This window comes from Neofelis nebulosa, chromosome 7, assembly GCF_028018385.1.
Source record: "Neofelis nebulosa isolate mNeoNeb1 chromosome 7, mNeoNeb1.pri, whole genome shotgun sequence".
Classification (NCBI taxonomy): domain Eukaryota; kingdom Metazoa; phylum Chordata; class Mammalia; order Carnivora; family Felidae; genus Neofelis; species Neofelis nebulosa.
Window position 1 is genome coordinate 39,936,951 of NC_080788.1, and position 16,691 is coordinate 39,953,641.

Here is a 16,691-nt window from a genome sequence, read left to right on the forward strand (position 1 = left end):
ACAGCTCTCCGCATACCCCTGAGGAGCCTCTCTGCATCCCTGTGTGGAACCGGCCAGGTAGCCAAGCTGACTGGGGCCCGTGAGGCTGCTGACCATCCTCTCCCCTTCATCCCCAGTCTGCCCCCCTGGCTTCTATGGCCATGGCTGCGCCCAGCCATGTCCCCTCTGCGTGCACAGCAGTGGTCCCTGCCACCACATCAGTGGCATCTGTGAGTGCCTCCCTGGATTCTCCGGAGCCCTCTGCAACCAAGGTAGTGTCTCCAGGGGAAGGTATGGGCCAGGGAGGCGAGGCATCCTGGGAGAGAAGGGGCTGGAAGGAGGGGTTTGGGGCTTCTCATCATGCTCCGTGGAGGCAGCTCCCTGCATCTTCAGGGCGTAGGCCTACCTTTGTGAGAACTGGTCACCGCCAGGCATGAGACAAAGCCATGGCGCAGTTAAAAGGAACAGGCTCAGAGAGGTTAAATGACTACTCCATGGTCTCACCACTAGAAAGTGGCAGAGCTGAGAAACAAACTGTGACTCCAAAGCTGAGGAAAAATGAAATAAGCGTAGATGAGTTCTGCGTAAGAAGCGTCCCCGAATGGCTTCTGCTGAGTGCCAAGTGGTAAAGGCAGAGGATGCTGTGGGAACTCAGAGGAGACAGTTCTGGCATGGGCTGGAGATGGCAGCTTCCCAGCCCTGCTCCCCCCACACTCAGGCCAACGTCACTGATCCCTCACCGCAGTTTCCCATCTCCACAGCAACATCCTTCACAAGGCCAACTCCAGCCAGCCTCCGCCACTCAACAGGACTTGAAAAGGGAGATACTAAAGCTTATTTGCATTGGCGTGCTGCTAAACTGGCTCTCTGTGGGGGGAAAGCCTCGCTTTGTAACATTTGCAAGCAAGTTCTGTGACCTCAATGTCTCCGCCGTGGTTGATGCCACAGTCCCAGTGGCTCAACACGGTCACAAAATTCTTGAGTATTTAGCAACCAGTGCGAAAGTAGAAGGGGGCTCTGGCATACCCCGCTGCCTACTGCCGTCCCTGGCTCAGTTATTAGGCCAGTGCTCGGTGTGGATTTGGGGGACAGCAGCATGCTGTGCAGGTCTTTAGCTGGGTCTTAGCCTAAGAGGCAGAGAAGGAAGAAAGGTGTTGCGGGTAGAGCAAGCAGCTTGGGTGTGGACATGGGACTGTCTGGCATTAAGGGGTAGCTAAAGAACGTGGGGGCCGGGGATGGCCGAGGGGGGACTGGGAAGGTGTGGTCTGAGGCCTTCAGGACAGCTTTGAACACAGGGGTGCAGAATTTGTACTCTGACCTATAGAAGCAAAGAGATCTCAGACTAAGGTAAACTTAGAGCTTAAAGCAACTTCAAGGTCATCTGCTCGAGAATCTCATCTGGCCTCTGCTTAGATGCTTCCACTGAGAGCTCACTACCTCCCAGGGGAACAGATTCTTTTGATGAATAATCACCACTGAGCTGGGCTGGTTTTGTAAGGCTATGGGCCGTTAATATGTATGAGTGGAAAGTTCATTCCATGATGCTTTGAGGTCATGAGAAGTTTGGGCCCCAGGGAAGCATATGTGACAGTTTCATTTGCTTGCAGCCCTCCTAGGACAGTTTAATCATAACCCGACGCGTCGAGGTTTACTTATTAAACATCGGAGACCCAGCCGTCAATACAGATAGGCTGGGTCTAAATTAGGACCTAAACAGCCCGCGGAGTAACTCTCAGATCCTGCGATGTCTGATTTATCGCCCGCTGGCCTAATGAGTATTTTCCACATATAGATCTAATAGAGTTTGCTATTAATGGCAACTGCCCTGGTTAAGTCTCAAACCTTGTAAAAAATTGAACTGACACTTTCTAATGACCGGCTTTCCAGCAAGTTACAAATTACAGACACTGCTTATGCAGAATCATTAAACATAGATTAAATATAACCAGATGTTTTCTTTTCACCAGCCCCCTTCTCCACCGCCCCTCTTCTTGCCTCACTCTTGATTCAGCTAAGAAGTCGACCAATTAATGTATTAGACTGATCGCATTAGCGGCTCTGCGGGTGAATTTGTCAGCCTGGAGCGTGTGAGAAAGACTTCAAAGATAAGACTGTCTTGTTAGAGAAGCCCAGAGCCGGTTTGGGGGGTATGGGAGGTGGAGCAGCTCACCCCCTTCCCCATACAGGGCCAGGACTGGGGAAACGGGCTCCCCAAATCAAGCACCTCCCAGAGCCGGGGAAGAAGCAGGAACCTGAGCTGCAGGTGGCGAGGGGCAAGCCATCCGCCCTGGAAGGAGCTAAGGTTTCGGCCAGGGGAAGCGCAGGGCCCCAGATCAGCCCCATAGCTGCGAACTACGGCCTGAGCCCAGTGAACGAGGGTCACTAGCCCCATTTCTGAGATGAGGAAACAGAGACTTAGAGGGGTCACGCAGTCTGTCCAAAAGTGCTCACCGAGTAAGTGGCAGACCTTTCTAGCTGTGTGACCTTGGGCAAATTACTTGACCTCAGTCCCTCAGTTTCCTCATCTGTCGAGTTGATAATAGGGAGTAGTAATGAAAATATCTAATATTGAAAGTATTACAAGGTTGACCGAACTAGTATTTGTGAAGCACTTTGAATGGTGTCTCGTGCATATAAGTGCCTAGAACTGTTTGCTGGATACATAAATAAAATTAAGACCCAAACCCAGGGCTTTACATTGGAGACCCTGGTGCACCATGCCGCCTTCATTATTTGTCCCAACCACTGGTCATGTCCAGGAAAGGCATGAGGTGGACGCAGATCCCAGGCTCCAGCTGCCCACAATCTGGTTGGGGAAGGGCTTGAAGGTGAGGCAGTGTGGCATAAGGAGAGGGTGCCAGCCCAAGGTTTGAGAGGCCTGGGTCCTGGGTAAGTCGCTTCTCTTTAAGAATCAACACTTTCCCATGATCCTCTGAGTGACTTAGCTGAGGGCCTCGGACATTCAAGGGATTCCTCCCCCATAACAGGAATGCACGGAAGCCTTCTTGGAGGATTGTGGGGATGGCTACAACTGGGCTCTAAGGGGAGAAGGTTGAACCTGGAAGAGCTCAAAGGGAGAAGAGTCACTGGTCCCAGCAGAACCCACTGGAAGGTCACTGCTCCTGAGGCCTATTTTGGCCATGTTGGAATATTCTCTGAGTGTTTCCTACACATCAGACACTGTGCTGAGCACTCAGACGCAATAAAGAACAGGAGAACCACATTCCCTGACCTCACAAAGCCTGTAGTCTAGAGGGGGAAATTTGGAACTCAGCCTTCCCCAGAAGAACTTGGGAGTTGAGGGGCAGCCGGTTTATTTCCACACATTCAACTACCCTGCCTGGTTTTTCCAGGTGTTGTGGGAGACAAAGACATGGGTAGAACTCAGGCCTGGCCTGAAACAGACTCACAGGTTACAGTAACAGAAGACCAGGAAGAAGAAACTAACCGAGGGTCTGGAAGTTCAAACAAGAACATAGCACCCCAAAACCAGAGAAGATGGGTGAATCGGGATTTAGTTCAGCTATAAGTGACATAAAAAGCCAAAATAACTGACTTGAAAATGACAAACATTATTTCCGGAAGAGAGAGAGAAAGGGAAAAGGAAAACGAACAAACAAGAAAGAAACTGTCCAGAAGTAAACCATTGGAGAATGGTAGGGTAGCTTACAAAGATGTCAGGGACCAGTCACCTTCTGTCTTGTTGTTCAGCCATCCTCAGTACATGGCTTCCCCCTCTGATGAAAGCTAGCTGCTTAAACTCAGCCACCTTATCCACAGTTCTTATCCAGAATCCACATTATCCTTCCACAAGGATGAGGAATGGGCAACTAAAGACATGCATTTCCACTTACCATTGGCCAGAATGTAGTCACATGGCCATACCCAGCGGTGCAGGAGCCTAAGAAATGAAGTCTTTGTGGCCATAAGCCCAGCTAAAACTTCAGATTCTACTTCTAAGGAAGAAGACAATGGATTGTTGAAAGATTAACAGTCTACTACAGAGAGATCATAGGGAAGGTAGCATTTAAAATGAGTCTTATAGGGGCATCTGGGTGGATCAGTCCGTTAAGCATCCAACTCTTGATACTGGCTCAGGCCATGATCTCACAATTGTGAGATTGGGATATTCTCTCTCTCTCTCTCTCTCTCTCTCTCTCTCTCTCTCTCTCTCTCTCTCTCTCCCCCTCTCTCTCTCTCCCCCTCTCTCTCCCCCTCTCTCTCCCCCTCTCTCCCTCTCTCCCTCTCTCCCTCTTCCCTGCTTGTGCTCGCTCTCGGTCTCTCGCTCTTTCTCTCTCTCTCAAACAAATAAAGTTTAAGAACAAAATGAGTCTTATAGGTAGGGTAGGATTTCCACAGCTGGACATGAGGGTCAGGGAAACTCTAGAAGGGAACAGCTGGAGTGAAGGCATGCGGTGTATTTAGAAAGTATTGTGTGGGCCATTGGCTTATGTGTCTGGGAGAGACAGGTGGTCAAGGGTAACCCAGATGAGGTAGCTATATTTTATTCTGGGGAAGTGGGGAGCCACTGAGGATGTTTGAGCAGGGCACAGGAGTGCCATTAAGAAGAGAACTATGCTTTAAAGAGCTCAAGTTGTAGGAAGCAGGTGGAGAATGAACTGCAGGGGAAATGAAAGGTAGGTGCTCAATTAACACTCAGACTTAGTTCTATCAGAGCTTACCAGCCCTTCCTTTAGGGACCAAGGAGTGACTCCTCCAGGAGGGGTGAGAATCATAACCCTACAAGTGACTCAAGGTGGAAATAACCACAGGAGCTCAGTGGAAGAGAGCTCCTTGTGGACTCAGGAGGGTTGTCTTGAGGCTGAGCTAAGGCTTGAGGAACAGGTGGGATTTGTAGAGACAGAGGAAACAGGTGGGCAGAGACAGTCCTCCAACAGTCTAACTGCAGGCCGACCTGCCACCCTGCTCTCACCCCTCTGCTTCCAGCTACAAACATCGTCCACCCTCGTGGCTATGGGATAGTGATGCCAGCAAGAATGTGGTAATGGAAAGCAAAAGGCCGCGGAGCCGTGTAGACTGAGGGCAGAGGCCAGATTCCCAGCCTCACCGCTTCCATCTGTGAGGCCCAAGTCAAGGGCCTCTACCTAGCCCTCTGGGCCTCAGTCTGGGCCTCTTTCGAAGGGGATCAGTAATAGAGTGTCCAGAAGAATGCAGCTGTGGGCACAAGAGGGGAACTCATTTCTGCGCAGATGGAGAAGGGTGATGGGGCTGTGGAGGTGGGCAGTTCCCACCCAGATCTGTGAGCCCAGGGCCACGATGGCAATGGCCTGGGAACATGTAGGGGTGCAGCAGCTGCGGGTGGTGGTCTGAGGAGTGCAGGTGGGAGGGCAGGAGCCAGGCTGTCCTGTGCCCACAGTGTGTGCTGGAGGGCGCTTTGGACAGGATTGCGCCCAGCTCTGCTCCTGTGCCAACAACGGGACCTGCAGCCCCATCGATGGCTCCTGCCAGTGCTTCCCTGGATGGATTGGCAAGGACTGCTCACAGGGTAAGCAGCTGCCTCCTGGGAACGCCCCCCCACCGGAAGTCTGGCCCCCTAACACACCCCTTCCTTGCCCAGAACTCTGTGTCCCTGGTGCCTCCACCAAAATCTCCTTCTCTGGACAGGAATGTCCACCTGAGTCCCATTTAGCTCCATAGCTAACATGATGAGTCATTAGGATTGATCACTGGCATTAACTGTTGGTAATAGAGATATTGACATTGTTGGGAGTACCACTGATACTAAGACTGAGAATTAATGCTCCGTGGGCACCTGAGCAAGGAGTAGCCCCTACGTTTGGTTGGGGAGGAGAAGGGGGCAGGACTGGCTTGCTGGGGTTTGGGAGTGGGGAAGTGACGTGAGGCCAGGGCAGTCACCTCAGAGGGGTGAGGGGTCCCCTGAGTGACCCATGTGAATGATGTCCTGGGCACATAAGCCTGGACAAGGAATTGTAGAAGCTGTTCTTGTAAGGTGTACCCCAATCCGATATGGAAGTAACAGGGAGCACACCAGGGTGAAGGCCTAACCTCTAGCCCCGTGGAGCTCCTGGTGCGATGGGTGAGATGTGGCCAGTACCCTGAGGGAGGTCCCAGTTGGATGGCCTGGCCTGAGGGAATTTCCATTCTGGTGGAGGAGACACAGTGCCGTCCTTGGGGAGCTCATCAGCCGAAAGAGGGGAGTCCCCACCCTGGGAAAGTCCCCGTCGTCACGGGAATGTTAACAGTGTTCACGCTGTAAACTGCATTATTTAGTTCACACACCCCCACACGCTCCAAATCACAGCCGGTCCCCCGAGAAGGGAAGTTCAGGAGCCCTCGGAGCTGGGCAAGTGGGCAGAGGATCCTGGGTGAGTGGGTCAGGAGGTGAGTGGAGGAATTCTGGGAACAGCGTGTCAGGAAAGCCAGGAAATTCCACCCGGGTGTATCCTGGCATCTTGGCTGACGTGCAGTCCCCCTTCCTCTCCCTCCGATTCTGTCTGCCTCTGTCTCACCCTCTGCGTCCCACCCATCCTCCAGCTTGCCCACCAGGGTTCTGGGGCCCTGCCTGCTTCCACACGTGTAGCTGCCACAACGGGGGACGCTGTAGCGCCGAGGATGGGGCCTGCCACTGCACCCCTGGCTGGACTGGACTCTTCTGCACTCAGCGTAAGTCCTGCCTCCTGGCCTCCCAGCTATTGGGGATCCCGTGCTGCGGCCTGCTGGCTGCCTTGAGCATCGTCCGGGCCTGTGGAGGGAGGGAGGGAGGAGGGAGGCCCCCGGGGCCGGAGCTGCCCCCTACCCCACCCCAGGATTGGGAAGCCTGGATGGATTCAGGGGGTTGATGAGCCCCAAGTCCTGGAAAGTCAGGGCTGTAAGGTACCCGGGGCAATCACCAAGACCCGACCCTCTGGACAGTAGGGCCCAGAGAGGGAGGAACAGTCCGTGGCTACACAGCAAGGAGACCCTAGCCTGGTCTCTGGTTCCAACACACCTTTGTCTAAAGAACTCCTCACTCTCACCCCTACCCCTTCATGAAGCCTGGAGTCCAGAGTGTAGTGACAGCTGAGGTGCAGGGTCTCACAGGTTCCCACCCTGTGCTCAGAGAGAGGCAGCAGATGACAGCTTTGGTCCTAGCTGCATCTCCGTAGTTGTCCCCACCCTGTTTCTCCAGGCTGCCCCGCAGCGTTTTACGGGAAGGACTGTGGGCGTGTGTGCCAGTGTCAGAATGGCGCCAGCTGTGACCACATCAGCGGCAAGTGCACCTGCCGCACGGGCTTCACCGGGCGACACTGCGAGCAGAGTAAGCCGTCCCAACCCCTGACCCTGAGTGTTGGTGCCAGGCATCAGCCTCTTGCAGGGGAAGCCCCCCTGCCACCGCCCCTCAAAGTCCACTCATTCAGGGCTCTGCACCTCGTGTTCCCTGGATTTTTGGGGCAACTCCCAAGAAAAAAAAGGCTGAAGGTCATGCCTACATCCATGTGCCTGTAGAGCTTCTTCCTCCAGTCGCTGGGGGGAGGAATGGAAGATGCTAAGGGCAGATCACAGAGGCCTGAGGGGGGACTGAGGGAATACAGGGAGACAGTCGTTTAATTCTTTGAAGCCTCCATGGCACCCAGCTCAGGGCCTGGCCTGTGAAAGATGCTGCATAAATGTGTCAGGTGAGGAGGAAGTAGGAGTGGGTGTCCCCCAACACTCAGGGCTAAGGTGCTCTGTCCACCGCTAAGGTGCTCCCACGGTCCAACCACAGTGGGAGACAGAGGGTAATAGGTTTCACTCTGAGTTGGAACTGGCTAATCATAGCTGGCCACATATAGGATGGGAAGAGTGAGCGAGGATGTGTCTATCCGTCCCATTTCTTCTTCGTGCTACGCAGGATGTGCCCCAGGAACCTTTGGCTACGGGTGTCAGCAGCTATGTGAGTGCATGAACAACGCCACCTGTGACCACGTCACCGGCACCTGTTATTGCAGCTCTGGATTCAAAGGAATACGGTGTGACCAAGGTAACAGGTGGCAGAGTCCCTAGGCAGGGGGCTCTGGAAGGGCCCCATGGAGACAGGATCGGAGGAGAGTCCAATGGAACAACTGGATTTTGGAAGGGCGGTTTGTGACTTCGGTTTGTGCACTTTTGGAAGGAGAGCAGGAGTGGGGTGGGTTGCAGAGGCTCCAGGTGCCGGATATTGGAGGCAGATGGAGCAGGAACCTCTCAGTCATGGCTTCCCCATGCTCCTCCTTGGCCAGTTTGCTATGAGCCACACAAGGGTAAGCGCAAGCTAATCCTCTGGAAAGGCCACCAGACAATCGAAGATATGCCAAATTCTGGTTCTGCCATTACCGGCTAGGTATGCTGGACAGGTCATTTTATTTTACCGGGCTTATTTTTCCACATGCAAAGTCGGAAGGGTAGATTAATCCGTCTTCCAACACAACACAAGGTTCTGTTGAGGGCCAAGGAGTGCAAAGGCGCTCAACCTTGGCTCCAGCTCTATATAGTCAGAGGACCCCCCATAGGAATTATGAGGACCAGGTTGAGATGATAGGAGTAGAGAACTCAGCACAGTGCCTGGCACATAAGCAAGCACTCAATAAATGGTTTTGTATACATGAAAACCCCTCGTGAATTGGTGCAAATAAGGGATTACACTGTTGTTTGTGCGAGATGGGGAATGATAATGGGCTCTCAGTTATCCACCTAACGGAAAGGGGCCCAAAAGACATTTCTATTGCATTCTGATGATCACAGAGAATGATAATGCAGCACATTTCCCCGAGGATGTTGACTAGCTCCGTTCACCCAGTTGCCAATAGCCAAGGAAAGGTCTAGCCTCGGCTGGGCGGCAGGATGCCCCCACCATGGGCTTGGCAGCAGTATGAAAAGTTAGCCCATTCATGTATCATCAAGAGGGATGCTGTGGGCAGTCATCGGGCACAATGGCACGCTTTTTTGCCAGTCTGTCCTATGGTGCTCACAGTTCCCTGGGGAGGGTGAGATTATTGTCCCCATGTTACAAATGAACAAACTGAGGACTCAGAGTCACAAAGCTGGTAAGCAGGGAGATGCACTGAGTGCAATTCTTCCGAACTCCGGAGAAACCGGACTTTACCAGTTACTGGTTATATGATCTTGGGCAAGTTATCTAACCTTACCGTGAGTCAGTTTCTTCATCTGTGAAAGGGAAATAATTAAATAGTCCTTACTCATATGGCTGCTGGGAAGATAAAATGAATTAGTATCTGTAACTCATTTTTCGAAGAAAGTACTCAGTATACATTTGTTGTTATTTTATTTGCCATCCGTGATCACATTTGTTCTTGGTCGTGACCCTGGAAGTCCATCTGCTGTAGACAGTTGAAGAACACAGGCACGGTGAGGGACAGGATCACACGGGGATTGAAGAATAGGGCCGAAGACCAGAACCCAGGTCTCCTAACATTAGAGGAGTCTAGGCCCTGGGCCAAGATCTGAAGAGCAAGCAGGCCTCCCCCACACTCGTGTCCTCCCTCCCTTCACAGCTGCCCTCATGATGGAGGAGCTGAATCCCTACACCAAGATCAGCCCGGCACTGGGTGCAGAGCGGCACTCGGTGGGTGCGGTCACAGGCATCGTCCTCCTGTTGTTCCTCATTGTGGTGCTGTTGGGCCTGTTCGCCTGGCGCCGGCGGCGACAGAAAGAGAAAGGCCGTGACCTGGCTCCCCGTGTCTCCTACACACCTGCCATGAGGATGACCAGCACGGACTACTCACTCTCAGGTAAAGACTATGCCCCCAGCATCACCTCTCCTGCCCCTCCCCACACATACACACACACCCCAGAGTCACATGGTATCCTTGGGGACACCCAGGTTGATTGTTGGAGGTGGGTGGTCGTGCTTGCAGGATCTCCTGAAGGCGATGGATGGTCAGATGCTCCTGGAGACAATGAGTGTGGGGAGCAGGAACCTACTTAGGAAAAGTAGATGGGGTTTTATGGGAATGTCACTTCCTGGGTGCCCAGCTTGAAGCAGCTATGATTAGGAACTTCCTTCCATTTACCCAGAGCTTCCCATCTTTCTCACCAGGCTTTGGCCACAGGAACACCCATACTAAACAGAAACTTTCCTAAACTCTCCAAGGGAACCCCTCTCCAGCCCAGTGCCTGAGCCGCCTCAAGAAACTGGCCTGGGGCTGCATCCGAGCCCTGTTCCATTTTTGCTTCCTTGCTGAAGGTCTCAGAGCAACCCTCCCTCCCAGTTCCCAGAGTTAGGAGCGCCCTATTAATCCAGTGGAAGGGGATGGTGCCTGGCTCAGGGTAGGGGGAGAGTCTGAAAGTTTGGGCAATGGCCCAGTAGGTCCACAAATGTGGTAGTATCCCCAGGGGGCATTCTATCTAGAGTCTGAATGGGGTGGAGGTGGGGCTATTGGGCCAGATCCTTCCCATCTCCTGAACCCTGGACTGCTGCCTTAAAATGAGGCTTTTGGCTTCGTATTTACTTAAAGAGTTGAGGTCAAAATGCTTTGACATTGCCCACAGCCCTGGGCCACAGGAGGCGGGGCCTGTCTAGGTAAACACAAGGATGACTGCTCCCTCCAGCTGGCTCCTAACTTACGGCTGACCTGCAGCCGCTTGCATCTCGGATTTAGAAAAGCAAGATCACCTCAGCCCTTTCCTGCTAAGGGCTGCCTACCACATGCCCACTCGATGCTAGGTGCTGCCGGGTAGACAGGGGTGGCCCAGGTGCAGACCCTACCTTCAGGGAGGTCCTGGCCTGCACACCTCCCTGAGTTTCAGCCAAAGCAAATATCCCCTGATGAAATCCCAAGCCCACAGCGATGATTTGGGGATTTTCTTCTAGGACTATAATGAGTAAGTTTGGCTGGTTTTCCCACACCACTCCACTGGAATTCCCCAACACCGTGGAGGGGTGCTGGAATCCACAAGTGGGCAGGGCTGGGGCTAAGAAGAGAGGGGTTCTCTTTATGGCCTCATTCCTGGGATGTAACACTGGAGGGAGGCGGGGGGGTGGGGTGGGGTGGTGGGGGGTCAGCACAGTGCTATGTAGCAACTGAGGGACATATGAAGCTGTGCGAGCCAGCACCCCTCATCCATGCTCTAGCTGCTGGTGCCACCCTCCACACTGGCGAGCCTGACCTGCATCCTACAGGGAGGGACACCATGAAGGAAGAGGCAAATCAGGCCCTACAGATATCTGTGGGGGGAGTGGATGCCAGAAAGCTTGGGGGATGGGGGACTTAGCAGTCTCTCTTTGCAGAGCACTCTTCAAAGCTGCCCAGCCCAAGTGTTAGTATTGGGGTATTCTGACGCCAAGGGCAGGAATATGATGGTATGGCACCTTGTTCTCTTCCCAGATTTGTCTCAAAGTAGCAGCCATGCCCAGTGCTTTTCCAATTCCAGCTACCACGCACTGGCGTGCGGGGGGCCTGCCACCAGCCAGGCCAGCACTCTGGACAGGAACAGCCCCACCAAGGTACCGGGCCCCTGACTCCCCAGACCCCACCCACTATCCTCCCAATGAGCCCTCACCTCTGTCCAAGGAAGGAACTGCACCCCACCTGGAGGGTCCATGTGGAACCAACTGCCAGTACATTAAACACAGCCCCGTGATCCATGGGACATGTAAACACTCTGTGAAGCATAGGACAGGAAGCCAGCAGGTTACACAGAACCAAGTGCCACGTAACCAGCAGACATCACATGAAACCAACCTACAGCAGCAATCGGATAGGTACCCGCACACCCGTGTGTAACGAACTGGTACCAACCCATGTGATCACATGTAGCCTCCTTGTCACTTTTGCCATGTAAGACATGTAACCAAAACACTACATGCTACCCCACCTACCACCGATCACTACAGTCCATTTCCGACACTATGCATGCAACCAGCACCTTAGAGAGTAATCACTATTACTCAGGTACCCCTCATGTCCTAATATCTGGCATACACATTACAACTACATACCCACAACCATTTGTTTTGCAATCAGAACCAACACAAGGGACAGGAAACCCAAACATCAGCCATAGCCAGTGTTCCCACTGACAGTGAGACCCACAAGCGTTCAAGGGCAGGTGTGCACCACCCTTGACGCGGCCCTCCCATCACAGCTCCCAGCATAACCCTGGCTAATGGCAAGACCTCCTCTTACAATCACAGGGCCTTGGGTAAGGATGTCTCAGCACCCATGTGTAGGGAGTCCCCCTGGTGTGCCAGGACCCATACTGGGCAGAGTGGGAGGTTCAGAAATGAAAAGCCTCATGCTGCACTCCTCCTGACACCCACCTAAGCATGTGCATGCATGTGCACACACAACTACACATGTATACATACAGTAGGACCATTAGGAGGGCAATCCCAGGCCTCCTGGCTTCCTGCATCATCTTTCCTGTGTGAGGAACACAGACAGAAGCGGTTTTCATAGTCTAAGCCTCTGCCCTAGAGCTCTGGGAATCCTTTCTCCCAGTCTGGCCCACAGAAAATGTCCACCAGTCCTCAGACCTGGTAGAACACAGCTTGAACCCCTTAACAATAACACACAGTTCAACCCCAACAGCAAGCACGGTCAAGCCAGCGCCAAGGCTACTTTCTTCCACAGGCTCTCAGCCTCAGTTTTCCTATGAAATGGGAGTGCTGTATGCAGGGTATCTTGAGGCCCATAAGCAAAGTCTGTAGCCATCTACCCCACAGCTTTGGCCCTTTCTTCCCCTCCTCAGCTCAGACTCTCATTCCCAGCTTCAGCTTTAGGCTTAACTGAGGAGCTGGAAGCTGAGGGCAAGGAATCTAGATTTTCTTAGTACAAGGTCCTTGATTAACTAGAGCCACATCAAGGCTACAGCAGATTAGAGGCAAAAATGATGCCAAAGCTGAGGCTTTCCCTTGCTCATACAAAAGGAAGACTCACACACGGCCAGGTAGCAGAGGTGACAGTGATGTTGCAATCTCAGCGCCTCTCTTTGTACTGAAAATGGCCTCGTGTTGCAGTTAAGACACTGGAGAGCCTGTTCTACAGCTCAGCCCCACCTACCTACCTGACCTGCTTCCCCTGTCAGAGCCAGCTAGGCTCCGCCCCGTTCTTGGGTCTATGTTCGCCCTGCCCTACTTTGTCCTAAGGGCCACAAACCCTACAATTTCAGCCAGACAGCTTAGAAGGGGGCAGGTTCTGCTCCCACTGGTCTCGGCCATGCCATGCTACATGTAGCTCTTCCTTTCCCTCAACGATCTAAGACATAGGTGGGTCAGGATCGTCACAGGGGTGGGTGCACAAGGCTGGGCAAAGTGAAGGCTGGGCAGGGGCACCTTGGGAGCCAAGGGATTAACTTGCTCTCCTACTCTCCAAACAGCTCAGTAACAAGTCCCTTGACAGAGAAACAGCAGGCTGGACCCCATACAGCTTTGTGAACGTGTTAGGTCAGTAGTGCTTTGAGTCTGGTCTCCTGCCATCATGTCCCACCTGTTCTCCTTTTTCCACATGGAAAGGGGCCCTGTCCTAGCTCCAAGGGAGAAGGTTAAATGAATCCTGAGCATGGGTTCCCCATGGAGAAGTGGTACAGGGAGGAAACCCAAGCCTTGGTTTCAGCTCTTATAAGCAAAGGAAGCCCAGGATGCCCTTTATATCAGGGGAGAGGGTAGCTATGACCCAGGGACCACAAAGGAGACAGCTAGAGCCTGGATGCGGGACTTACAGATGCAGGCAAAAGATGCACTCACCATCTGAGAAAGGGACCCTTCCCTGAGCCAGGCCCTACCAAAGTACTTCTTTTCAAGGGCTGCTTCCTCTGCCCTGATGTCCTGGTAGGCACCAATTCCTGTTGTGGGGGGGGGGGGGGTGGTGAGGGAGGAAAGGTCGATGGCCTCAACTCTAGCAGATCCCCCTGGCCCTAGCCCCTTTGGCTACTATCCATAGGGGCCCTAATTCCTTCTAACCTGCCCCACCCTGACCCTCACCCCCTCCATACTCCCCACCCTGCCATACCAGGGCCCTGGGAATAATGGCTCCTCCCTGTCATTCCTCTCACTAGACTCCCATTTCCAGATCAGTGCCCTGGAGGCCAGGTACCCGCCCGAGGACTTCTACATTGAACTTAGACACCTCAGCCGCCCCGCTGAGCCACACTCACCAGGTTAGACCCCCTGCCCTACCCCGCATTCCTGCCCCAGACTTACCCGCCATGGTCCCAGATCTTTCCCTGTTGGGCCCTCTTCCCAACATGGTTAGTCTACAAACCCAAAACCCTATCTAAAGGAAGCCTGCCTGGATCCATCCCCCATCACCCCTTCTGTTCCCATCATGGTCACTGGATATAGACAAACTGTGGTATTAGGTGAAGGCGACACATCATAATTATACTCCCTATAGACCACAGATTACAATCCCACACCATTGAGAACTTGAGGATGGAGCACCTCTGGGGTTCTCTGGGCCCTGTGGGTGTGGATGACAGAGAGTTGGCTCTCTGGTCTAAAAGCCCACTGTCCTACAAAGAGAGACCCCAGACCCACCAGTGGCTCAGGCCAAGCTCTCCGAGACCATAGGGTAGGGTTGTCGAGCAGGGATCTGGAGAGGTGGGGGAAGGAGGTGTCAACCGACATCCTCTCTGCTCTGTATTAGACTCAAAGCTGGTGGCTGGGGCAAGATGAAAAAAGGAGACTGGCAAAGTCAGTCCTGCTATGGGAGAATGTGGGTAGGAGTTACAGAAGTAGGTGCCATAGGAGTAAGCACAATGAATCAGCAGAGAATGTAGCCTCCCTGCAAAGTGGCTCCTCAAGGGCAGGGCCTTAGCATACTGGACAACCCTCAGGCTCTAGCTGGTTTCTAGAGCTCAAGGAAATGAAGCTCCACCAACCCCTGCAGGTCCCTGGGTGCAGTAGCACTAAGAAGAGAAAAGGTTCTGAATTCATCTGCCTATTGAGCAGTCGTGGGCTGCAAAGACTCAGAGTCTATACCTAGGAGGCTGTGCTCTTGGCTGTGGGCCCCCTCGGCCGTGTCCGGTTTCTCAGCAACCCCACCAAATATAATCCTCCTGCTCCCCACCCCCACCACCCTGCATCTCTTTCCACAAGGGAGCATCCTCTGGGCTCAGCCCACATTTCTCCCCGCATTATAGATCTCGCTCTTCAACCAGTGCAGCCAGAGCCACCACATGCTATCATTTTTTGGCTTACACTAAGGTAGGCTGGTGGCCAATGGGAGAAAATAGTTAGGGAGATCTAGGTCCTGGTTTTTGTGTTGGGTAAGTGACTGTCCTTCTGTGGACCTCTGCTTCCTGCTCTAGAAAAGGGAAAAGTTGACAGCCTAGCCTAGCCTCCCTCCCTCCCGGAGGGTGAAGGAAGCATAGTATAGGTATAAAGAGCTGAACTGAGGCCAGGGATACAGATTCTGAGTCATGTTTCTGAAGGACACAGGTACCTGCAGGCCCTTTAGAAGAACAGCAACCTAGGGGGAAACCTGGACTGGTTCTGCCCTATCACTCCGTAATGTGTGGGAGGCAGGCAGGTAAGAATAGATTCCTACAAATTCAACTTAGGAACTCTGTGGAGGAGTTATGGTATAGGGATGTATCCAGATAGTAGTGGGTTGGTCTTCAGTGTCTGAAACAGGGAAGAGTCAAGTGGAGTCAAAATTGTATTTTAGTCATTATGTGCTGCATGCCTTTTTGCCTGGTATTGTATCCTCAGTTAAGCGCTGAAAAATAATGACTCAGTTAAAAGCTGAAAAATAATTACCAGAGTCATTACAGTCTCAACCTAAAAATGCCAGACAGCTTCTTCTCTGGTATCACCAGCAACAAAGAAGCCGAGTTTGGTCCCTCAAGTTTTATGTCCTGAATCTGGCTATGGCTAAGGACCATGCATTGCAGGAGCTAGATAAATTGTGACAGCCAAAAGGGAGAGAAATCTTTCAGACTGAAACAGTGGTAATACTTGTCAAAGGCACCTCTGTTTTGTGCAAATGGTCCACCCCCAAAAATGGGTAACTAAGAGAGACTGTGAATAGAAATGACTGTACATCCTGGAAAGATAACTAATCAAGAATCTCAGGGGCACCTGGGTGACTCAGTCGGTTAAGCGTCCGACTTCTGCTCAGGTCATGATCTCACGTTCCGTGAGTTCGAGCCCCGCGTCGGGCTCTGTGCTGACGGCTCAGAGCCCGGAGCCTGTTTCAGATTCTGTGTCTCCCTCTCTCTGACCCTCCCCCGTTCATGCTCTGTCTCTCTCTGTCTCAAAAAATAAATAAACGTTAAAAAAATTTAAAAAAAAAAAAAAAAAAAAAAGAATCTCAGCCACCAGTCCGCCTCCCTCCCCGGCTCCCCTCAGTTGAGCATCAGATCCAGGAGAGGAGGCAGGACCAGAGCTGAGAGGTAAGAAACAGTCCAACCCCATTCCAAAATCCAACAGAACTGGGATTTGGAATGTCATATACCCCTTCCCCAAGCTAGGAACTGGTACTGATTCATTCCTTATCCTGTAAGTCCGGAGCTTGGAACTTCACCTACAGTGACTGCGGGTGTCATGAGAACTGCCTCTTGAGGACCTCACAGTTAAGGTTAAAGAGGAGAAGCAGTGCTGCATATGCCAGGGGGCGCTGTAGCTCACCGCTAATGCTTCTGATCCCTGTAAGAATTCCTGCCTGGTCAAAATGATTTAGAGTAGATTAAACCCAGAATAATTCTCTAGCACTTCAGCTAATTTTATGGGTAGGGGAGGAAAAAAAGGCAAGAAAAAAATAAAGCAAAAA

At 52.5% G+C, this 16,691-nt stretch overlaps 1 protein-coding gene and 1 long non-coding RNA gene across 14 annotated transcripts in view; one reads left to right on the plus strand and one right to left on the minus strand.

Annotated features, from left to right (window-relative positions):
• MEGF11 (multiple EGF like domains 11) overlaps positions 1-16,691 on the plus strand; it is a 358,279-nt gene that overhangs the window by 331,085 nt on the left and 10,503 nt on the right. For 4 of the 13 annotated variants that reach the window (XM_058737313.1, XM_058737315.1, XM_058737310.1 and 1 more), the window contains exons 15-24: positions 117-251; positions 5,357-5,485; positions 6,496-6,624; positions 7,130-7,258; positions 7,832-7,960; positions 9,471-9,707; positions 11,304-11,422; positions 13,297-13,363; positions 13,641-13,747; positions 13,989-14,076. In XM_058737313.1, the coding sequence (XP_058593296.1) occupies positions 117-251; positions 5,357-5,485; positions 6,496-6,624; positions 7,130-7,258; positions 7,832-7,960; positions 9,471-9,707; positions 11,304-11,422; positions 13,297-13,363; positions 13,641-13,747; positions 13,989-14,076 (1,269 nt within the window). Of the gene's footprint in view, positions 1-116; positions 252-5,356; positions 5,486-6,495; positions 6,625-7,129; positions 7,259-7,831; positions 7,961-9,470; positions 9,708-11,303; positions 11,423-13,296; positions 13,364-13,640; positions 13,748-13,974; positions 14,077-16,691 lie in introns of all 13 variants that reach the window. The other 9 variants (XM_058737320.1, XM_058737321.1, XM_058737322.1 and 6 more) reach the window with 7 other exon arrangements.
• Positions 9,226-16,219, minus strand: LOC131516396 (uncharacterized). The gene is made up of 2 exons (XR_009264052.1): positions 13,664-16,219; positions 9,226-9,896 (listed from the first exon to the last, which is right to left on the minus strand). It is a non-coding gene; the product is annotated as an uncharacterized LOC131516396 (long non-coding RNA).